General features: G+C 45.6%; 1 protein-coding gene across 1 annotated transcript in view; it reads right to left on the bottom strand.

The window, feature by feature from the left end:
* The window catches only part of LOC144752843 (E3 ubiquitin-protein ligase TRIM39-like), a 190702-nt gene that overhangs the window by 87399 nt on the left and 77888 nt on the right, over window positions 1–25415 (bottom strand). The window contains exon 3 of the mRNA XM_078640682.1: window positions 2541–2771. Coding sequence (XP_078496808.1) covers window positions 2541–2771 — 231 coding nt within the window. The remainder of the gene's footprint in view (window positions 1–2540; window positions 2772–25415) is intronic.

Here is a 25415-nt window from a genome sequence, read left to right as displayed (position 1 = left end):
GTTTGTTTGAGTCAAGAAGTACCGTGTGAGAACAATACCGTCGAAGTTGAAGGCCTTTTGGCCTTTTAGCAAAGTTTAGTTTTGATTCCAAAGTTGGAGTAGAGGAATAGCATCCGAACCCAATGGCGGAAAAAAGCAATCTGAGGAAGGAGAAGTTGCCCATGCGCACTGTAGTCCAGGGGAGGAGTCACCTATCTCGTGATACTTCGAAGACTCTTCCAGGACAACAAGGTGCAATCATCCGGACCCAACACTAGGCGGCGATTTATGCACAGATATGAATTCAGCAGCCCACATGCCTCGAACACAGTTTCAAATTTTCGATCCTGTGTTGAAAAAAAAGAAACATCAGACCTATTCTAATCCACACATCTTAGGTCCCTCAGGACTCAGTGGTGCCAGCTGAATGGAAAGTCTTTATGGAACAATGCATGTGCAGGCAGGATCTGTAGGTCTAAACAGATATCGGTCCATTAGGGCTAGTAAACTCAAACCTAATCACAGTCCTGAAAGCACCTAATAGACAAATCCATCCCAGGATTTGCGAAGGGGTAGCAGAATCTTTAGATCAGAAAATTGATAAGATCCATTACAAAATCCTGAACCCTGGTGCTCTGGAATCCTTGAGCACTCTGCTAATCACCAAACAAGTTTTCGTACTTTTTTGTTCCTTAAAAGTATCCTCGTCACTGCATGATCTCGTCTAGCCTTGTTCATGAAAGTCAACAGGACCGGATGCTATTACCGTAGTCAATGCTTCAATGAGAAAAGGCTTTGTGCTAGAAATAATGGACTGAGCAAGGGTGACATAACTTCTTAAACAAACTAAACTAGAGGCCCCATCCAACATCAACTAATGCCAATGTTGCCTGTGTGCGGAGGTGTTGGAGGAAGTGACCAATGGACAGTAAAGTTTCATGAAAATTTAAAGTCAGATTAGAGTAGGAGCCAAAAAAACCATCTGATGTTAATATATCTACCTGCTATCCCTTGGTTACTGGATTAGGCCGTGGTTGATAGGCTATGGTCATGATAATTGCACTGCTTTGTAAACAGAATGGTAATGTCGATGTCTGAATCTTTCTTATTCATCTCCCAATATCAATCTACATAATCCGATACTGCTGGACCTTTAAAGAACAGGAATCCCTAGAGAGACTCATACCTATTATTTGGACTATTAAACCTTTTACCTAGTTCCTTTTTTAAAGGCCTTTGTTACAGGTTCTCAGACCCATTCAGGAATGTCACAAGACAGACCGGGCTACTGAGTCTCCCTGTAGGGATGAGGTCGTCTGCCACTGGTGTCAGAGAACTAATAAGTCCAGTACTTGTCTTTTAAGAAAATAGAGTAATTTTTAATCAGAGAGAAGTATTAAATACTACAATATGGAACTTGATATACAAGCTAGTGATCCAAGTACAATTCTCCCTTGTGGCTTTACATCTGTCGAGCCCCACCAGCTAATCCCAACCTGCATGACTCCTGATAGCTGGTTCCCCCAGTAGTTACAGCAGAAGCATGAATGAAGCCCAGGTGCAGTCCTAATGACCCCCACAAATCAAAGGGAACTCAGTTCACATTCTTGAACGAAGACAGTGCCAGGAGCCACTGTGGTGGTCAGGCAAGGTCCACGTTAGGATACATGTGGCAGCCTCGCTTCACTCTGCAGAGCAGAAACCCTGGCACTACAGCTGCCAGATGTAGAAGCAAACAGATCATTGGTGTAACCACAGAGGAGACTACTCAATCTCTGCCATGGTTATGCTCCTTCAATGGTCCAACAGTGTAGGGGCCATCGAAGGCTGACCTCTACTATGTCCACCCACCAAATTTAGATGGCCGGATGTACAGGTCAGTTTTCACTGCCCGACACTGCCAGGAAAACTTGGCAGTGAAAATTGCTCTATGGTTTCCTCACCATAGCAGATAACTCCCATGGCAAGGAAAGCACTTTTTTCCCTAAAAGAAATCTCATAAGGGAAAATAAAAATAAAAAACAGTAAGTCAGACGGATGACTGTCATGTTGACGGAGCCGTGCATCAAGTTTAAAAAGCATTGACAGGAACTGCTGCGACAGAGGGCCCTACCAGTGTTTTATCTCCTCCACAAGGCCAAAGGAGAATACTCCGCCTACCAAAATGTAAATCGGACCAAGAGTTTCATTATTTGGAGATATGGGTTGTTTTTAAAGGTATACCATATAACAAATTAGGCGCTGTAGCATTATTGATAAATCTGACAAAGACTTTATCTCGTCTTCAGATTGCAATGCTGCTCCAGTTGAAGACAGTGCCCAGCTGTGTTACATGTCAGGGTATCAATATCCTGTGTCTCTGTTTTATCTTTTATCCCAGTCACTTTTCCTTGGGTTTACTTCTAACCAACATATTACTTTGTGTATTTTTTGTAGTGGGTTCAGAGAGTTATGGGAGCATACATCGCTCCCACTAGATCAGGCTTACAATATTGATACTTTCTTGCACTAATGAAGGTTTGCTGATCTTCTTGTTCTCTAGATTTATAACCTTTTCTTACCTTCAGTAACTCCACATCCTGCTGCTGACACTTCAATTCGATCTCAGTAATCCAACTTCTTAGGACAAATTGCTGTTCTTCTAATTTTGTTACTGTCTCCTTGATGCTCTGCAGACTTTTCTTCTCTTCCTCCTCTAAGTTGCTGAGGTGACGAGATTTTTCCTTCTCCAAAAACATCTGGAGCTTCTCAAACTCCTTAGTGATTTGCTCTCTCTGGCTCGTGAACTTGGCCTGCAACATACAAATAAATCATATATTCACGCTGCCATCACCTTAGAAATATGTATTACATTTATCAAGGGACTCTGGGGCTGACATAGGTGTTCTTGCCATTACTGGGTGATTGAGGGCCACCATATCTGTAATGTCAGAGACAGGGGTGTCCAGTAGGACAGCAGAAGGCATAGAAGTAGTTTTTTCCCTACAGGAAGCTCAGCTGTTCTGCTCTTGATACATACTTTACAATACATTATAAATACAATACCAGATAAAACTGACTCGAGACAGAAATCTGTTTCCTAAAAACCTCACAGCCTATGAATCTGCACTCATCCATGCCTGGCAAAAATTCTGAGATTTCACAGTAAAGACATTTCTAACCACATGGGCTACAAGATGATTTCCTTAAATGTCCATCTACAAATCTATGGCATAGACAAACCTAAGCACCTGCTACGTGAGGCAAGCATTCACAAAGCTAATAGGTCCTGCACTTTAAAGAGTGTGAGTGTGTATGTCATTGTTTCTTTTCATGCTCAACTTACAATAAAGGCCTTCTGGTTCCATATCAAGGAGCTTAACTCACAGCAGGAAGGAGTCTCTTTATTATTGAAGGTTAAACATCCCACTCCTTCCCCTGCACCGTCTTCAATACTGCTCCAGCCCAGGCAGTGCCATGCCTACTCCGACCTCTAACCCTCCCTGCTGCATTCCAAAGTCAGTAGAAGACACAAGAGAATTGTTGTGTTTTATGCAGCCAGTGCTTGCCACAGTCCTATTCCTGTACTGCTGGAATACAAAGTCTTCATGTGTAAAACTCCGAGGCCTCTGCCAGTCTAGTTTTTGCAAAGTCAGTGTGGGCTACACTATGTCTGGTACGGCTGGTGGACTGGTTAATATTTCTCAGTGTAAATTAGACTGCCATCCTTTGTTTCATGCACACCTTTATTGAATTGTCATTGTGGTCTCTGGAGTTGAAAGAGTTATTTCTACTTTGCTCCTACAACAGGGACAAACACACTGGTGCTAAGTGTGTAGTCAAGATGTTAAATCGTAACACAGCACAACTCTCTGTGCTGTGTCTCCTCATACACAGCAAAGTACTAAGTAGTTTTTATTAGTGTTGATCAATCTAGTTTTGAGTTGATTTGTGTCTTTATTTTGTAGCAATGTTGATTGTTCGATGTGTTTTCAATAATCTTCATATTATTGTGGGAGTTTAAGAGACAATCTAAATATTGTAACAAACAAATACCAACAATTCGTTTTTTTCATTTAAATATCGCCTCAACACATTTCGGATGCCTCTCGCTCTTTGTCAGGAGGACTCTTAAAGCATTAGGCATTAACCTACAAACAAGTGGTAAAACATAGTTAATGCCTCAAAAAACATTCATTTATTTACATGGAAAAATACTATTTACACACTTAGTATGTATGAAGGGAACATGACATATCTTGTATCGTTGATACGGAGACCCATTTCCAAGGAGTGAAAAAATATAATATTTTTCTCAATGAATTCAATGACACTATAGAATGAGTGCATACACATACCACATTGTTTATACATTCTCTAATGCTGGATTGTAAAGTGCACTGTGTGGTACCACTGCCTATCGAGCCTTAAGTCTTGTCGGTCTCTCAAAATCTCCTGTGACAGGTCCTGCAAAAGAAACTGGTAGAACCAGCATGTCTATGTTTTGGAGCCTCTGGCGAGAATGTTGTACACTTCCTGCATAGGCATGTATGTAGGCCTAAAAAGAACTGGACCTTCACCAGCGGAAAACTATTGGATTGGATTTAGGAGTCTATAAAAACAAGCATTTACAATGCAATGGTCTCGACATTATTAAAGGTAGAGCTATTGGCATTGCTCATGAATTTTTTTTAATTTTTTTTTTATTTTTTAAATCATAAATAAATGGCATTGTCATTTACATTGCCAATAGCTTAATCGTTAAATAAATGACATTGTCATTTACAATGCCAATAGCTTAATCGCTCGCACATAGAGCCACCTACACAGAGCCACCCTCACACAGACAGAGCCACCCACACATAGAGCCACCTACAAAAAAAGCTATCCACACAGAACCACATACACACAGAGCCACACACACATACAGAGCCACCCACACAGAGTCATTCACATAGAGCCACCTACACAGAGCCACCCTCACACAGACAGAGCCACCCACACATAGAGCCACCTACAAAAAAAGCTATCCACACAGAGCCACACACACACAGAGCCACACACACACAGCCACACACACACACACAGGGCCACACACACACACACACACACACACACACAGCCACACACACCGAGCCCTACACACAGAGCCCCCCCACACACACACACAGAGCCCCACACACACATGCAGAGCCCCCCACACACACAGAGCCCCACACACGCAGAGCCCCACACACGCAGAGCCCCACACACACAGAGCCCCCCGACACACACAGAGCCCCCCGACACACAGAGCCCCCCGACACACACAGAGCCCCCCCCACACACTGAGCCTCCACACACACACAGAGCCCCCTAACACACAGAGCCCCCACACACACAGAGCCACACACACCCACACACAGAGCCACACACACACAAATAACGGTGATGGATCAAGCCCTGATCTTTAGACTGGGTAAGAGTGGTCTGCTTAATTCAGACACTCTATTCATCACCACCCCCTTTTCTGAATCGTTTTTGGCCACTATAGGTGTGGCAGGGTATACTCAGACATGAGTCCCTTGCTCACTGCTCCATCAGGATTCAAGCAAGCCGGGCCGACGAGGCTGAAATGCCAGAAACCGGTCCCCGGTAGCTTGTATCCTTTCTGGTGAAGAATTGGCTTGGTAGTTTGGTCTGCCCTGTTCCCATGATGCACTGGGCCAGGGACAGACTAATTCGCATATAGCCAGGTTCTGAGCTGGGATGGGGCAGTGAGCTAAATAACGGTGATGGATCAAGCCCTGATCTTTGGACTGGGTAAGAGTGGTGTGCTTAATTCAGACACTCTATTCATCACCACCCCCTTTTCTGAATCGTTTTTGGCCACTATAGGTGTGGCAGGGTATACTCAGACATGAGTCCCTTGCTCACTGCTCCATCAGGATTCAAGCAAGCCGGGCCGACGAGGCTGAAATGCCAGAAACCGGTCCCCGGTAGCTTGTATCCTTTCTGGTGAAGAATTGGCTTGGTAGTTTGGTCTGCCCTGTTCCCATGATGCACTGGGCCAGGGACAGACTAATTTGCATATTTCCAGGTTCTGAGCTGGGATGGGGCAGTGAGCTAAATAACGGTGATGGATCAAGCCCTGATCTTTGGACTGGGTAAGAGTGGTCTGCTTAATTCACACACTCTGTTCATCACCACCCCCTTTTCTGAAACACACACACAGAGCCATACACAGAGCCCCCTAACTAAAAAACAATAAATCTTCGGACCGAACTGCGCAAGCGCAGCCTATGGTCCTCGACCTAAAAATGGTCAAATCTCTACTGATCCTCTCTGACAAAGGGGGTTGTGTGTCTGACCCCCCCCCCCCCCCTCCCCTTTTCCAGGCGCTTATGCACCTCGTTTGCTTTGCAAATAAGGTCCATGCAAAGTGCAGACTTCCAGAGGGAGAGATGCGACAGCGTTTAACATGGGAGAGGAGGAAGGGGGGCAGAGGGGGGGAGGTAGGCAACAAGAGTTAGAGAGAGGGGGCAAAGGTGGAGGGCACTAAGGGTTTAGAGAGGGAGCCTGGTAGACCCAGAGGGAGAAATGGAAATTCAAGAAGGGGATGGGGAGTAAAAGTTAAGAAAGAGGGGTGGGGAGTAAAAGTTAAGAAAGAGGGGTGGGTGAGAAATAAGAAGGGGGTGGGGAGTGAAAGTTAAGAAGGGGTGGGAGTGAAAGGTAAGAAGGAGGTGGGGAGTGAAAGGTAAGAAGGAGGTGGGGAGTGAAAGGTAAGAAGGAGGTGGGGAGTGAAAGGTGTGTATGGGGTTGGGAGTGAAAGGTAAGTAGGGGTGGGTAGTGAAAGGTAAGTAGGGGTGGGGAGTGAAAGGTCAGAAGGGGGTGGGGAGTGAAAGGTAAATAGAGGTGGGGAGTGAAAGGTCAGAAGGGGTGGGGAGTGAAAGGTAAGTGGGGGTGGGGAGTGAAAGGTAAGTAGGGGTGGGGGAGTGAAAGGTAAGAAGGAGGTGCGGAGTGAAAGGTAAGTAGGGGTGGGAAGTGAAAGGGAAGAAGGGGTGGGGCGTGAAAGGTAAGAAGGGGGTGGGGAGTGAAAGGTAAGAAGGGGGTGGGGAGTGAAAGGTATAGTGAGAGCTACGCCAGTAGAAAAAGGGAGCCACAGAGTGGGTAGAGGGGCAGAGAAAAGAAAAGTCGCCAGAGAAGGCGAGCTGGAGGGAGGGGAGAGCAGCTCTAAGGTCAAGACAGGGAGGGCGAGTTGGTGTGATGAGGACTCGGAGAGGTGCATGTGACTCCGCCCCAGCCCGGCCCGCCGTTCAGAGTCCCAGGCCTATCTTCACGTCTCCCAGAAGGCTCTGTGTGCATGAGCAGGCACTGCCCCGCACCCTGGGCAGAACTAGGGACTGCAATCCGGGGCAGGTCTGAAGGAAGCGAGAGAGGACTGGGGGCGCACAAAGGGGCTTGTGAAAATCTGACACCTGGGCACGTAGGGCCCCTGTGAGTCTGGGGCCACCAGATCATTTTATCAGAGACGGGCGGGAGCAACTGCCAGCGTGTGAAAGGCGGCCTGGGTGTGGTGCCCAGGGCACGGGCACAGATAGGACCCGGGCTGACCACACATTACCGCCCCCTCCCCGTGAACCGCGCGCGAGCTGGAGGCGCTTTATGCCACCCAAACTCCGCTTCACAGCGCTGCGAGGGAGGAGGGGGAGCTGCGGGGTCTAAAGAAAGAAGAGGGGGCAAGAAATGAGGCAGAAACAAGGCCGAAACGAACCCAGTCATACACACGCCTTGCAGCGGTGCAAACTCAAAGCAAATGCTCCTTTGCGCTATTTTCTGTCTCTTTCATAGGAACTGGATAGGATTTGCTCCACTTCAAAACGATTTTGCACCCTGGCAAAAGATAGATTAAAGCGATCTGCTCTACTTTTGCTGAGGTAACATGTTAAGGAGAGGCGTAGACAGCGTTTTCCCCGCCTATAAAATGTGAAAAATTAAACTAGATTTCGTGAAAAGTCGGCCCGCTCCGCTTCTAAAGCAAAACAGTGAAAAATCAACCGGTTTCATTTTCACATTATTTGTTAGCACTGCATTACTAATTAAAGAAGAGGTGGGAAGAGACTGGGAAGGAGGAGGAAACCAGGGGAGGGATCGTAAAGGAGCCCCGTCCTTTTCAGACTGGGGTGCGTGTTTTTTCATGATGATGTAACAGCGAGAAAGAAATGAAAAAACACGCCCCCGAATCTGGAAAAGACGGGGCTTAAAGGGAGTGACGCCCCTCTCCTCCAATGGCTGGCCAGCATTTACGAGGCCAGGCAATGGAGAAGAGAGGCGGGTTCAAGCCTCTTAACTAAGAAACATTAAATCTCGGAGCTCCGCCCACACTGCTACGCAGTGCGACGCAGTCCTCGACCTAAAAACACAGGGCGTCTGTTTTAGCTGAAAGGATTTGTCATACACTGTCAGCATTCACAAGTGTCAGACAGTATTCATAACTCTACCAAACTGGCCAGTAGTTCTGATTTTTTACTTTGCTTTTAGAATGCTGCTTACATATTGTCTGTGTGTGCCTCTAGAATCACGAGCTACCGGTTGGAGACCCCTGCTCCAGATGGTATATCTTGCCTCTCAAATGTCCAGATGCAACACACTTAACTTTGCCACCAAGCAGGACTTGACCTATGAGCAGCAGCATAAAAGGAGCAAGTGCATACTGGTCAGACGGTTGGCATAGGACAGTCCTCGGAGACCTGGCTGTACGACACAGTTAGGGTGATAACCTCCGAGGGGCAGACAGGCTATTGGGTGGGGTGGAGCAAGAAGGCAATATCGAGGTGGTTGTAAGGCTAAAGCTAAGGCTCCACCCCGCCAAAGGGCAAACGGCTAAGAACAGAGATCGAATGATAAATCACACAGCAACTGTTACAAATTACCATCTTTGGTGTGATATTTGCCCAAATGCAATTACAAGACGAGGGCCACTATTATGCTTTATTTTCTTGCATTTCTTTTAATAGCAGCCAAGGATAAACTACAGTTCCCATCTTGATTAGATATAACTACAGCATGCAATCACAAAGGCAACAACCAATCATATAAAAGCAAATCTAAAATCCTTGTCTGGGAGCAACAAGTCCTCTTTTCTTGCTGCTCGCAGTCAAGATAAGTACTTATCATCCTTTATTTCCTAATATAACAATTATGTTTATATTTCTATTTAAATTTGTGCTGTGTGTTGGTTAATAGATATTTCTACCTGACGTTACCCCTTGATTTGTGCAGTCCAAGTGTTACCTGTGTGCTTACTGAGAGATAGTCTGCTCAGGAGCCTCACTGAGCCACACAGTTGCTGCTGTTTCTCACCCTCTTCTCAGTTCACCGCGGCCGTTCAACCTCTATCTTCCTCAGCAATGTGTCGGAAGGAAGCTGGCTTTCAGGGTGTGTCTTCTTCGCATTGGTGGCCCACGAAGCTTTCTTTCAGGAAGGTGTTTCCTTTGTCATTGTCCCACTAGCCATCAAGTCCAGGCACTACATCTTTCTCGGAGACCTCAATTTCCATCTGGATGACTCCAAAGTCACCAAATCTGCCAATCTCCTGGAATGCATGGGTAACATTGGCCTCACCCAGCTAGTCACGGACCCCACACACAGATAAAGACATACTCTGGACTAGATTTTCACAGCCAGCAACAGTGTCACACACAGCCATGCCATAGAACTCACCTGGACTGACCACACCATTGTCCTCCTCACCATCGCAGGATCACCATGCACTGCCACCAGCCTGTCCAGCTCTCCCTTCTAAAGCTGGAACAAAGCGACGCAGGCCCAAGGGATAGATGCCCTCAACACCATCCAGTCCGACCCCGCAACTAACCTGGAACAAGCAGTCCAGAACTTCACTGCAGGATCACCAACGCCGCCAACTGAGTTGCCCCTCAAACAAGCCAAGAACCGCAGATCCACCAAACAAGCGGGTACAGGCCAGAACTCAGGACAATGATCAGCAGCTGGAAACAACTGGAAAGAAGATGGCGCACCAGCAGAGACACCACAGACCGAGCCACCTTGAAGTCAGCCCTCAACAAATACCACCAACAACTCAAAGACGCTAAAAAAATGCCCTGGTAAACCGAATTGAAGCAAGCGCCAACCACACCAAGAAACTCAGAGAGTTCTCGTGCCCTACGGCCACCGAGAAAACAATCCCTCCCTCACAGGATCTCTGCGACGCACTAGCACACCACTTACACAACAAGCTATCCATTGTCCACTTCGAACCCCACCCCACTGAGCAACACATCCTCCTCACTCTAACGGTAACCTCCCCCGATCAGCAACTTGCCACATGGGTACAGCTCACCACACAGAACACAACAGCCATCATAACCTACATCCACTCTGGAGCACCCATGGACCCCTGCCCCCACTACCTCTTCAACCTCGGAGGCAAGAAAATCAGCCACCAACTCGCCTCCATCCTCATCGCCACAGCCACCTTTCCAGACACATGGAAGCATGCATAAGTCAGTCCTTTCCTCAGGAAATCCTCCACCAACCCCACCGCATCTTGCTGGTCCCTTTCCCCACCAAAGTCCTTGAGAAGGTCATCAAACAGCACCACATAGAATACCCAGAGAGAAACAGCCTGATTGATGGCTCCCAATCCGGTTTTCGTGCCAACCACAGCACTAAAATTGCCCTGATCGCAGGTACTGACGACATCCGCACCGTTCTCGATTGAGGAGAATCAGCAGCACTGATTCTTCCTGACCTCTCCACAGTGTTTGACACCATATCCCACCACACACTCATCAAGAGACTGCATCACATCGGGAACCAGGGAAATGTCCTCAGATGGATTTCATGGTTCCTCACGGGTCAAACTCAAGAGAATCCGCCAACCTCCCTTTGCTTCGGAACCCTAGAGCACCATCTGTGGCGTTCCTCAAGGGCCGTCCCTAAGCCCCACCCTCTTCAATACCTACATGACACCTCTAGTCGACCTTGTCAGAACCCACAATCTCATCATCCTATCCTACGTTGACAACACCCAACTCATCCTCTCAATCTAGGCAGAACCCACCACCATAAAGACCAACTTCCACAACTGCATGGAGAACTTCGACGACTGGATGAAGACCAACTGTCTGAAGCTCAGCACTGACAAGATGGAAGTGCTGATCTTTGGCAACAACACCTCTCCTTGGACCGACACCTGGTGGGCCGCCGAACTTCGGATCACTCCTACACCGACCAACCATGCCTGCAACCTGTGCATCATTCTGAACAGCAAGCTCAACATGAAGCGACAGATCAACGTGGTTTCCTCCACCTACTTCTACATCTTGCGCAAGCTTAGAAGACTCTTCAAATGGCTCCCCATCGGCTCAAGGAAATCATCACTCAATCCCTAGTCACCAGCTAGCTGGACTACGACAACGCACTGTATGCAGAAACCACCACAGAACTTATGGAGAGATTACAGACAATACAGAACTCAGCTGCCAGACTCATCCTCACCTGCTCAAATGAACCCACATCAAACCCAACACCTTAGGAACTATCACTTGCTCCCCGTCCAGAAAAGATGCCAATTCAAGATATTGACACTTGCTTACAAAGCCCTTAATCGACTAGGACCAGCGTTCATAAACCACTGCCTGAATTTCCACCAACCGTCCAGAGACCTTCACTGTGCCGCCCTCGCCCTCACACAAACACCGCATATCTGCCGAAGCCACATCAGAGGCCGGTCCTGCTCCGACAACACAACCAAGTCCTGGAATGACCTTCCCCTTCATCTCCAGACATCCCCTTCACTGGCGAAATTCAGGAAGAGACTCAAGACCTGACTTTTCGAATGAGCCTTGCTACCCAGCGCCTGGATATCCTCACCAGTGATTAGCAGTGCTACACGAATGCAGTTTGATTAATTGATTGATTGATTTAGTGAAAGTTTTAATTTTTTTAAAGAGGGAAGTGTTATCCCACTACATTTGCCTTTTTATCCCCCTCCTTTCTTTCCCATAGTGTCTCTCTCACCCACAAACCACATGTTTTAAAAAAGGTTTCCAATCTGGAGATGCCCTAGGAAAACACCATTGTTCAACTCTTGGTCAGTTCTTCTCCAATCAGGAGGACTTTGGCGCTACTGGCGGCTCTTCTGTGCAATTGTTACATAGTAGTCTTCTTGTGGAGTTCACTAGACACCTTTTTAGTCTACTGATAGCTTTAGCAATTGTTATGGTTATTGTTCCTATATTTCAAAATTCTTGATCTACTCCTGCAAGAAATGAGAACTTGTTGCTTTAAATAATTTGTTGGTGCATTTGTAACTGCATATTATAGTTTTTTCATTAAGTATGATGGAACTGTACCTTACCATGGCTGTTATTTAAATAAATGAAAGAAAAGAAAACATAAGAGGAGCCTCTGTGTCATTAATACAAATCAAGACGTTGTTTTGCTAAAGCTAAGAAAATTTCAATTCTTGGCTTCTTTTGCTGAACCTGTTTATTTGTTCGCTGTAGAACTCTGCACTTTACTCCTGTTAACAGTGGTAAAGTGCTTGAGCTCACCCTCCCAAACATGGTACAGTTGGTATACCCCTGTATAGGAGGTTGGCTTAGTATATGGTGCTCATTTATGTTAGTGTAGCACCCTGCACTAATCCTGACAACCCTTATGGTGATTATAGAAATCTTAGACAACCTTAGAAAGCTCTCTAAGTAGCAGCTGTGGACAGCAGCCGTTAAGCCTAGCCCAGAAGGAGTGTAAAGCAGCTTGTTTACCAGTACTAATCATATAGTGCACGTTAAATGAAAAAGAATCACAGAGTGTAGTTATAAAAATATGTATTTATTATAAACACTCACTAACACATTGCAATATCGCCTACCAAGGGATATAATCACAATACTTTAGTAATAGAACAAGTAACACAAATAAACAGGGGTCTCAAGGGGGAGACCAAACCATATACGAAAATAGTGGAATGCGTACGACGACCTAAGTCGAGACTGGACCCAGGAGACGTAGAAGTGCCAGGGACCCAAGGAACCACCGAGGGTAAGTACCCAGGAACGCCACGGAGGCCGTGTGCAGAGTGGGAACAGGAAAAAGTGCTCAAAACAAGTCAATCGGTAAGTCGTGGTTGCAGTTGTTAAGAAAAACCCTTCCCAGAGAACCCTTAAGAAACCCAGTGGAAGATGAAATGTTGGAGAGTCAACCCACCCGTGGATACCCCGAGAACCAAGATACCTACATCAGGGAAGCCGGGTGCATAGGTGCGAAGTAACGTCGGAAACCGCCGTACACCACAAAGGAGGACTTCAGTGAAGATGCCGCAGGCGAAGAAGGTGAAAGAGTCTAGTGGAACCCGAAGGTGGATTCAAGATGAGAGGTACCTGCATGCAGAGGGGACAGAGGCTATGTCACTCAGAAGTGACCAGGAGGCACGGAAGACGATTTCCCACCGATGCCGGAGATGCAGGAGAGTTGAGGGTGACCATGGCACTGCAGCTGTGCGGACCAGGGGACAATGGAGGAAGACCAGGAGCCGGGGGATCGGTGTCCGTAAGAAGCAACAACAAGCCTTGGCAATGGCAACAAAAGTAGTAGACGAAAAAGGTGCAGTGTCAGGACCACCAAGGTCCCAGTGACTCACCACGAGCAGGTAAGTCAGAGCAGGCCCGAGCAAGCAGGGGAGCCCACTGGAGCCAAAGAAAACCCTCAATAGAACCCATAGGCTGGAAGAACAGGTGTCGCAAGAGGACATCGAGCAGCTCACCCATGATGAAGGCTCAAGTTGCAAAGGTTGCAGTGAGGAAGAAGACCTGGGTAGCAGGAAATACTTGAGGATGGAGCTACTTGGAGCCCAAAGATCTCTGGTGCCGAGAGTCGATAAGCCTTGGCAATGGCAAGTCGGCGCGGTGCACAGGAGTACTGCTCCAGCGTTTCTGACAAGAGATACTGACTTCAAACTTGCTGGGAAGACCGTGCAGGCTTTGAGGAAGTTGCAGAACTACCACCTGTGTTGCTGAACCTTTAAGAGTCTCTGGGAGCTCAGGAACAACAGATCAGTCAGCTTGGTTAAGGTGCCTGCAAATGAAAGGGAGTGGCTCCTTCACTCCAAGAGAGATTCCTTTGGGTGTCTTGGATGTCCACAGGCTTGTAGAAGAACCTGTTTGGAGCACAGGGACAGACGACGGAGAAGACTGGCTGTACGAAGAGGCCAGGGGCAGCAGGAGTCTATCCAGTTGCAGCCTCGGTTCCCAAAGCGAAGTACAACGAAGCCCAAAGTAACCAGACGGTTGAAGATGAAGTAATTTCGGATCTGAAACTTGTCGCATGATGAATCTAAGGAACCACCCACAGGTCAGCCCTTAAGTACCCTAAGGAAAGGGTTGGTACGATTCAGGGATCCCTCCCACAGGAGGGGCTGGACAGTGGGGAGGATACTCCGATGTCCTTTGTCCAGTTTCAAGCAGGGCACCCTCACACTTATAACCAAGCACCCTGCCTTCAGGATTGGAAGGCCTGCCTTAGGGGTGACTTATAGGTTTTAAGTGCAGTGACCTCAGATATAAGAAAATTAATATCTGTTGTAAGTGGGGCTAGCACCAGCTTACACAGACTGCAATGGCAGGCCTATAGTCACAATTTGAGTGGTCTTCCATGTGTGGCACAATACATGCTTCAGCCCATTGGGGCCCCCCTGGTGTATGTATGCCCTGGGTACCTTAGTAGCATATACTAGGGACTTATAAGGATGCACCACTAGCCAATTTGTGGTGTACCTAAGTACTCACCATGATCGAATTTAGGGGAAAAGCACAGGGACTGGGGTCCTGATTAGCAGAATCCCAGTCAGACTAGTCATAAAAACATAATGACACCAGCAAAAAGTGGGGGTAACCATGAAAGCAGATCCTACTTTCCCACACCCTGATTGGTAATTACTTTTAAGTCCCTAGTATAGGGTACTACATGTACCCAGGACCTGTCAATTAAATGCTACTAGTGGGCTGCTGCATCACTCATTAAAGCAGCATTGTAAAACATGTCTCAGGCCTGCCATTGCAGCCTGCAGTGTAGTTTAAGACTGTAATTTCAACCTGGCAAAATAGACCTTTTTCCAGGCCTAAACCTTCCTTTTTAATACTTATATGTCACTCCTAAGGTAGGCCCTGAATTTCAACAGGGCAGTGTACATGGTATTTACAAAGTAGGACATGTGTGTTTAATGTTTTACATGTCCTGGTAGTGGAATATCTCAAACGTTGTTTTCACGGTGTTAAGGCTGGCTCCCCCAGAGACTAACACTGGTTTACCTTATTACATTTTATAAGTGCTAAATTCAGTTTGAGAGCAGCTAGGAAAATATTTCAAGGACTCATTTGAATCGGAATGTAAAAACAACTTTAATGGTATAGTAAGGATTTAATTTACTACTTTGGAAATTACACTTCTAAAAAGTTGCAATTTCCCTGCCTACAGTTTTTGGAAACGTTTTGTGAGTGGCCAGCTACCACTGAACTGATGATGCCGCCGCCCCCCCCCCCCCCCCCCCCCCCCCCCCCAGGAAATGTGTGTTGCTTCTAGTCCTAAGACATAGAGAATTGGTACATAGAGGTGTTGTTGTTCCCATGGCAGAATGGGCTGGGGCTCTTCCCTGCGGTCTGAAAGCCCTGAAGGAAGACTGGAAATGCTTGACCTGGAGACAGGGTCCCAGAAGTGACTTCAATGGTCAGTTGGCTGAACTTCTGTATGAGCTACAGGGATACACGTTATATCAGCCATTTTACTGCAGCTGCCAATGGCAACCGGACCAGGACTTAACACTGCTCTTTGGTCTCTGTTTGACACCATGTTTTTTCAGAAGTGTACTCCTGTGGGGATTGGCACTTAGAGAACTAAAGTCCGAAGATTAAATCTTAAATCGGGGTGAACCCAGTTAGCGTATCAGACACGCAATCCCTAACAATCAGTGTCTAATTGCGCCTAGGTCTTGTTCTTCCACGACCATTCACTGGCACTTTGTGATTCTTGGCACTATTTCTCCTTAAAACTTTTAAAATTCATAACTTATTTTGTTTATTAAATTTTACGTTGTTTTCTATATTGTTTTGGGGGGTTTATTAGCTTATTATCTTGAGATACTAGAAAGGCTTTAGACGAGGCAGTCGGAGCAGGATTGGGTCTGCTATTCGGTTAAAGACTGAATCAGTTGGCTACCACATACAAGTGATCACAGCCTGGTAGATATTTCACCCCTGATCAGTAAAGTTCTACACTTGTTCAAACACATAGCTACAAACACCTATGTGACAGATAAAGGCTGACTGCTTCAACCATATTTGTGTAGAGTATTAGACACCATTCATTTCTCCACCAGAACATGATTAGTTGTTTTAAAGGAGTCTATAGAAAAAATGTCTAGGCCCTGGGAAATTCGTCAATGACAACAGGAAGGCTTGAGGAGCTGTAACCCGCTAATGCCGCTGCCACTCACACCATGCAGCTTCTCCCGATGGTACAGTCAAAAGGATGGATTCAAAGGGCCCGATTCACAGAACTAACTTAAGACAAAATCCTAAACTTACTACTTTTGGTATTCTCAGAAGTTAGGATTTTGTCTCAAGTTTGTCTTAAGACAGACTTAAGACAGACTTAAGTTAGGATTTTGTCTTAAGTTTGTCTTAAGTCTGTCTTAAGTCTGTCTTAAGACAAACTTAAGACAAAATCCTAACTTCTGTGAATACCAAAAGTAGTAAGTTTAGGATTTTGTCTTAAGTTAGTTCTGTGTATCGGCCCCAAAGACATTAAAGGGTATGGTGCCTTCTTTGACATGAAGCCAAAGAGAAAGAAGCAAAATACTCAGGATTTACTCCGTCAACATTTTTCATGATGTGAAAATAGTTCTGGATTGGTTTGGCAAGTACTTTTCTAATCCAGCTCCTAATAGCCAAACCCTGAAAGAATAATAGTTATCTGTGTTTGTATGCACTAATACTATGTCAACGCCTTATCAGGGGATAGTAGGCACTAAATAGATGCAAATGTCTCATGAATAATGATTACTGTGGGTGGGAATGATTTAAGTTCAAGATGTATGATAAGCACGTGCCGTTTTCTCTGCTACATAGTATCTTGAGTATCTTTACTGTACTGGATTTTCAAAACAGCTTAAGAATGTTAAACCAATGTCCACTTGCATCACCCCTAAGGGTGAGCCACAAGGGAAGTGGAATACCAGTATTCAACCATTACGTCCTACTGAAATATTTAAAAGACATTATTTTGAAATAAAGATTAAAAAAAGGACGTTTCGGAGGGGGAGGGGCGGATGGAAGTTTGGTTTATACAACACAGGATTGATTTTGGACGTTGTGGAGGCACGAAAATCGTATTAATAAGGCAGATAATGTTCAGAAGGAAACTTTTAAAATCCTCACGGAACTAAGTAAAAGAACTCAATCTATAGAGACCACCCTCAATTGCGACACCTTTCAGAAATACTTTCTAGAAAAGGTCGAGGGTATTTTACAAGAAATAACAAGTACCAGAGTTGGCTCCACTGAACTACATCCTGCTAAAACTCCAGGTGGAATGTACTTGTCTAGTTTTCCCCCGATTGATTCATTGAACCTAGACACCTTAATGAGGAAAACAAAGTCAGGCTCTCCAGCCGACCCATGCCCCCCTAGTGTGTTTCGCCTAGCCCGCCTCAGCCTAGAAGAACGTATTCTGTCCATGCTAAACAGGTCATTGAACACGGGACAGCTGCCAGCTAGCTTTAAAGAGGCCCGAGTGAAGCCCCTAATCAAGAAAGCTGGGGCCGATCCCAAAGTATTAAAAAACTATCGGCCCATCTCCCAGCTCCCATTTTTATCCAAGGTGCTTGAGCAGCATGTTTTGAAGTCCCTGGCTGCGTTCCTGGAGTCTAACCATCTGCTCCATGAGATGCAGGCAGGCTTCTGTGCCCACCATAGCACCAAGTTAGTTATGCTCTTGGTGCTGGACGACCTTAGAGGGTTGGCTGACCGAAAGAAACCAAGCGCCCTGATACTTTTAGACCTATCAGCGGCGTTTGATACCGTCAGCCATACCATACTCCTGGATAGGTTGGCCGGGTTTGGGTTTCGGGGCTCTGCTTACCTCTGGCTGGAATCCTTCTTGTCCGGGCGAACCCAGAGGATTCAGCTGGGAGAGGAGGTATCAGGAGCAGGAGACCTGACATGTGGGGTACCCCAAGGCTCTGCCTTGTCCCCCTTATTGTTCAACTTATACCTGCAACCACTAATAAGCACCTTGGTTGAGATGGGCTGTCGGGTGTTCAACTATGCAGACAACACCCAGTTGTTGCTGAGCATAGATGACACCGTAGGGGCCCAGTCGCTGGCACAGGAGATTCTTAGGTACACAGTCAACTGGATGTCCAGGAATCTCCTGAAGATTAACCCAGAGAAAACAGAGGTGTTAATTGTGTCATCCACCTGCTCCCCCTGGTGTGACCTCTACTGGCCCCAGGAATTAGGGCCCACCCCTAAGCCAGCAATCGTGGTCAAAAGTCTTGGCATTAGAATAGACGGCGCCCTCTCAATGACCAATCAAATCTCTGCGGTAGTAGGTACCTGTAACGGCATCATAAGACAACTGCGCAAACTTGTTCCACTTCTTTCCCAGTCCATGATCCGCACGATAGTTTCTGCCACCATACTGTCGAGGCTGGACTACGGAAATGCGCTCTACCTGGGCTTACCTAAAACCTTAACAAACAGACTGCAGGTAGTCTTAAATGATGCGGCAAGATTAATCTTCAGACTTCCAAGGAGATCACATGCATCCCCGCTGTTGCTGAATCTTCACTGGTTACCAGTGACGCAAAGGTCGCTTTCAAGCATAGCCCATAAGGCCATCTATGGGCAAGCCCCTTCCTATATCAAGGAAAGACTAGTTATATACAGGCCCGAAAGAAGCCTAAGGTCCTCCGAGGCTCAGTTGCTGGTATGTCCTCGGTTCAGGCTAGCAACAAAAGGAGGGAGATCCTTTTCGGTCCTACTGCCCAAAATGTGGAATGAGCTGCCGGAAGCTCTTCGCAAGGAAGGAAATCTGCTTTGCTTTAGGAAAGCCCTGAAGACAACTCTATTTAGAACAGCGTTGAGCTCAGTATAGACCTAGCTCGCCTCCTGTTGCTGCCCGAGCTGTGATGTCATTGCGGTCAAAAGCGCCCTGAGACCTGTCGGTGACTTGGCGCTATATAAACCGACATAAACATAAACATAAACATGACCCAAGGAATAACGCCTCATGGTAATGGAAATCGGTAAAGAGAAATTAATGATGATGGGAGTGGGCTCTCAAAGATTAGTTAAATACATATGTATAGAAGGTACCTGCCCCACTCAATTTCGTGTTTATGAGTATTTGATGATTCCTATTGTATAATTCTGAGAATGTACATGCCGTTTTTCTTATGTTTGTTTAAAATGACAATAATGATATATATATTTTTTTTAAAGATTTAAAAAAGGATAAAAAATCATAAATGTTCATATTCCTTGCTTTATGCATGGAAATGTAAAGGTTAAATTCCTACACTGTGAACACTGCACTCTGAAATCTTCTCTTATGCCTCAAATACCAATGTAGCTCTTTCTTTTACAGCAGCAAAAAAGCACTTACACTGAGCTTATGCTGTTGTTCACAACCCGGTCCTGAAGAAGGCTTCACCTATAAGAATTCAGTAAGGCAGAAATATTTGTCATACACCATACGCTGGTTATAACAAGTGAACCCTGTAGGTGGTTAAGGACCTGGGGTAGCAATATTTTCTGAGGCAACAATGGTCCTTAACTTATCTAGTAAACAAACATTAATGAATTATAGTCAACAATGTGTACTATGAGCAAAAAGTGTCCAGCCGGACACATTATTTAATCAATGTAAGGAATAAAAGGATTTTTTTAGCACAAATATACAGTGGGATACAATCCTGTATCCAATACACAAAGGACAGAAATAAAAGAGGAAAAAGAGAAATACTTTCAGGCAAAAAAGAAGAATAAGGACGCGCATATACAGGTAGCAATAAACAAACCTGTCCTTAAATAGTAAGCACACGATTGGCAACACAATGGAAAACTTGTGTGTAACTATTTTACATGTTGACGGCGTTTCGATCCTTAAAGCAAGAATACAAGGATCATCATCAGGACTAGAAAATGAATGCTTGAATATTAAATTACTATACAAGCCTGTTGGAAAATGGTGGGAGAAAAGGCAATAAGAACTTGTTTAAGAAAGTGGGAACATAAAAAAAGACAACACACGTAGCTGAAATGGAACTTTCATAGGTCTCCCTCTCTTAAAATGCATGGCCAGAAGACTAACTAAGTAACATTTCAGCTATGTGTGTTGTCTTTTTTATATTCCCACTAGTCCCTTGGATTCCAAGGGACTAGTTCCCATTCCACTCTTTTCTCCCCTAGTGGGATACCCTGTCCCTATATATATATATATATATATATATATATATATATATATATATATATTTATATATATATATATATATATATATATATATATATATATATATTTGGCGCACCCGCAATCCACTGCTGATGATGTCACATATTACATCATTCATGACATGGTCAGTGACATCACTGATGACATCTCAAATGACATCACTGATGACATCTCAAATGACATCACTGATGACATCTCATTTGACATCATCCAGTGACTGTGTTTTTCTGTAAAGTTTAAATATGTTTTACATATTGAAGAATAAGTGGGTGTATAAGTGTCTGGATGAAGGATTTAGTAGGTGCGTGACTGACTGTATGAGTGAGTGATTAAATGTGTCTTACTGAATGCATAGGTTAGTGACTAAACTGTGTGAATGTGTGCATCAGTATGTCTGTTGTTGTGTAAGCTGCTGCATGTGTTGATCAGTAGCTATATGAGTGGCTATATGGGTTATTGATTGGTTGCCCAAGTATTTGTATGGGAGACTGAGTGTGTGTGTGGCTGGCTGGCAGGTGTGTGACTCTGTGCAGATCAATGTGTACTTGTATCAGTGATTGTATAAGAGAGTAAGTATGTGTTAGTATATGTTTGAATAATTAAGGTGTTGTGTGTATAACTATATAGAAGGGGAAATGGAAGTGTGATTGATTCTTTACATGACCGACTAGGTGTGTGAGTAACTCCATGGATGAGTGGCAGTGTGTGAGTGTCTGCATAGGTGTATGAGTGCATATGATAGTGTTGCATTGATGAGTGACTGTATGTATGAGTGATTGTATGGGTGAATGAGTGAATGAGTGGATGTGTGTGTAGACCTAGGAATCAGTGAGTGCCTATGTAGTAACTGGTATTGGTGTGTCAATGGTTTCAAGAATGGTAGTCTATATTGAACAATGGGTGCATCAAAGGTTATATTAGAGTGTGAGGAGGTGCATTGTAATATCACATGAATGATGTAATCAGTGATGTCATCAGTGATGTCAAATGAGATGTCATCAGTGATGTCATTTGAGATGTCATCAGTGATGTCACTGACCATGTCATGAATGATGTAATATGTGACATCATCAGCAGTGGATTGCGGGTGCGCCAAATATAGTTAGTCCAACTAACTATATAGGAGCAATTTCAATGGTTTTTTATATGTTAATTCCTAACTATATAAGGCCTGAAACCTATGGTTTTTTCAGTGAATTTTCAAGGTTTTTTTAAATGCTAATTCCTAACTATATAAGGCCTAAAACCTATGTTTTTTTCAGTGAATTTCAAAGGTTTTTAAAATGCTAATTCCTAACTATATAAGGCCTGAAACCTATGGTTTTTTCAGTGAATTTGCAAGGTTTTTAAAATGCTAATTCTATTAGCGGATAACGTTTAAATATGTTAATATCCTTGTGGGACCACCTGAGCAGCCCTAGGGATCCGATTTTTGGACCGGAGCAAGATGCTCTCTGATTGTGCCATATTTCTTGCCTTCTGCCCCCCTGATTGTGCCGTATTTCTTGCTTCTGCCCCCCTGATTGTGCCGTATTTCTTGCTTCTGCACCCTGATTGTGCCATATTTCTTGCCTTCTATGTGAATTTACAGAAAATATGCTTTCAGCTTAGCTTATAGATCCCCTTCCAAACCACTGTGGGAAAAGCATGAGATAATTTTTATTTCAAACATGATTCATGATGTTAGAACTGACTATTTCTGGTTGGCTAAGGCTGACTCCAAAGCTAGGCAGAAACCACCATTCTAGTCAGGGCAAGGGAGTCACACGCCAAGATAACCCCTGCTCACCCCCTTGGTAGCTTGGCACTAACAGACAGGCTTATCCCGGAGGCAATGTGTAAAGCATTTGCGCCAGCACACAACAGCAACAACATCCTAGGCCCATCACAAAAGGATCTCCACACAATATTCATGTAGGATCACCCACTGCCCTATGCTATGAACTGTGGAGGGAGAAAGCAAAATGTGGATGACACTGAAACAAAAGTGATGAGTCAGAAGAGGTCTGACAGAAAGCCAATATGTGTTACATATATGTACGCATTTTTGTTAAGATTTTTTTCTGGAAAGCATGAGGTTGGTGAGGCAACTAAAGTTGTCTCTAAGCCAGGCCTAATAATACTTGTACTACACACACTCGTACTGGACACTCGTGTGTGCCTGGAATTGCAGTTCTTGCATACAAATGCCAAGCTTATTATACATCTTGTGTGGCTTTCTTTTTGACTTTAAATTGGTATAATTGAAAGTGCTTTTTCTGGAGGAGGAGCCAAGCCGGAGACCGAGATGGCCGCCTAGGCACTCGGCTCCGCCGACCTTGTTGCTTTGTGCACTGATCCTGCATCCTATCCTGACCCCGAGCCGCATTCCTATGGAGGGGAAGTGTGGCGGTGCTCGGTGATGTGCTCCCGACCTCTCCATCAGCCGTAGATCCGGAGATATGCTCTCGCCTCCTATCAGGCCCTCCGTAGCTGCTGATCCGGGGTTTTGCGTGCGAGGAACGGCCGGCCCCCGCTATCCTGGTGGTGATTGCCTGTGACGGGGAGGAGCCGGCTGCCCGGAGTGATCCGCCCGTCACGTTTGCCTCTTGCTGCGATCTCCGGTCCACCTAGTGGATTGCGGGCCGGTAGCGCGTTGAGGAACCGGGGGATTACACTTCATTTGGGACTTTTAGTCTGTGCATGGCTCGGCCGTTCCCTGCATTTCTCCCGAGGTACGTCTGAGCGCCATTTTGTTCGCCGAGGGGTCGGTGTTTTGAGACTTGAGGGCACTGGTGTGTGATTGAGACCCTGACACCGCTGAGGCTGCCTTCGTGTCCTTTTCTGTAAGCATCATGGAGTTTGCCACCTTCGCAATTGTGACTCACTTGTGCTCTGATGGGGGGCGAGAGGATGCCCGATCAGATGTGTGGGTCAGTGACGCCCTGACTAACATGGCGGAACCTGCTGTAGAGCCTATGGAAGGGATGAGCGCCGTGGACTGTGCTCCTGGGACGTCGCCAGGGGTCCGGGATGTACTAATTGCCCTCGGTGCCCTTTGTGGCGCCATGATCTGCAGTGCTCGTGATCTGAGACGCAAATTGGAGGCCATTACTCCCGTAACCGGACACGCCTTGCTTGACTATCCGCGCGCTCAGGACGTTATGCCACACCCTACACTTGAGCGGTCTGCCGAGTTCTTCCCAGTGGATGTGGCGGCTTTGGAGGGCCAGTCTCCCGCGATGACAACAGAACTATCGGCTGTCGCTAGGTATTGGGGACTGGTGCTGTTCGTGGAGCTTTCATTTGACGCCCTTCACATCACACTGTTGCTTACGGCGGATGTCGGAAAACAACCCACTGGCCTCTCCTTGTCGCCCACATTCCTCATCATGGTGGCTGGTTGGATGTACTCAACTGGTGCGATCGAGCGCACGGGACAGGGCTGAGTCTGCTTCATTGATTGATGGTGTTGGTTTACCTGGTGACTACAAGGGGCGCGATCTGTTTTGACTGCCACTGCTTTCGCTTCTGTGTTGGCTTTGTGGTTCTGGGCTCCGGGGATGGATGATTGGGTGTTGCCATACTGATTTTTCTCCTCCTCCGCTTTCTTTCTTCCTTTTTTATTAACTTCTCTTCTATATTTCGGGTTTAGGCACTGGGCGACAGGCACGCTGCTAAAGGGGGGTAGGCCGTAGCCATCTACAGTTGTGCAGGGTGGGGGGTTGAGGGAGGGGTTTTCTTTTTTATTCCTAATTTGTTTCTATGGCCTTTTTTCTTCGCTCTTCTGGTTTTCCTTTTACTTTCTTCTTTTTCTGGGTTTGGGATCAGCCGGCTGGGTTATTCCCTGAGTTTTCACTGATTTTTCGTAATCTGTGTCCTAGCTGTTGCTGCATTATTGGTGTAACTGGGCGGGCGCCTAATTGATGCTTGTAGTAATTGTATGCATGTATATCCTATATCTCTGCTGCGTTGCCCAGGTCTTCCTGGTGGTCGCCTTCATTCTGCAGGACTTATTGTTTGGCTTGCCCATGATATGACTATTTCTTGCGGCTCGGCACCTGATTCCCACCTCCTTTTCGCTATATTGGAGCTTTTTCCGTTCTTGATGTCATCCTGAGTTAAAAGTAAAATTAAACCTCACTTATCCGGCAATATGATCGATGTATGCCGTGATTCTATGTCTTTAATGTGCTGCCGTGCCCCTGGGATGTTCGGCTAAATAGCGGTGTACAATTTTGCGTAAATAAAGGTTTTAAAAAAAAAAAAAAAAAACGAAAGTGCTTTTTCTACCGACCGAATAAAGATACCTACATTCCCCAAAATACCTTTACACAGGTGCCAGTCTTCTGAGAGCAGATTGCGCACAGCCATTTCTTTTGGTAATCACCCTTTACGGCTTTGTGCAATACACATACGTTTATAAATAAATGCATGAATAAACAAAGGCTCTAAAAACATTTTTTTTTAAATTATGCTTTATCATGCCAAGCAATCGAATCTTCACACATTTCTAAACCCTGAATACATTCTAATTCGGGGGTTTATGTGATAGTGTAAAATGAATAGAATCATGCGGTCAGCGAAATATGAAAGGACATGCCAGCATGTTCCATAATGAACGAGGACCCTTGTTGATAAGAGGCAGCTTGGCCTAGAATATGCCTTAGTACTGACCTCTGCACCAGCCATCTGCTCAGATACTGCAAATGACCACAAGGCAATAATCCCTACCAGACCAGAGACCCTAATTGTCTAATGATTATACCGTCTGAGAGGGAAAGGCGTGCACTTACTGTGGCACAAAGACCAGCATCCATCCCTGCATAACAAAGCACTCTAATTAGAGCTGCGTCAGTGCTAAAATAACTTGCTCTTGAGAGGGTGCTTATTTCAATGAGATTATGCACCATCCACCATAGTAATAAAACCACACCACATTCTCAGTAAATATATATGTCGGA

The sequence above is a fragment of the Lissotriton helveticus genome, chromosome 5_1 (assembly GCF_964261635.1).
Source record: "Lissotriton helveticus chromosome 5_1, aLisHel1.1, whole genome shotgun sequence".
Classification (NCBI taxonomy): Eukaryota; Metazoa; Chordata; class Amphibia; order Caudata; family Salamandridae; genus Lissotriton; species Lissotriton helveticus.
The sequence above is the reverse complement of the archived record's forward strand: the minus strand, read 5'-3'. Positions and strand labels throughout refer to the sequence as shown.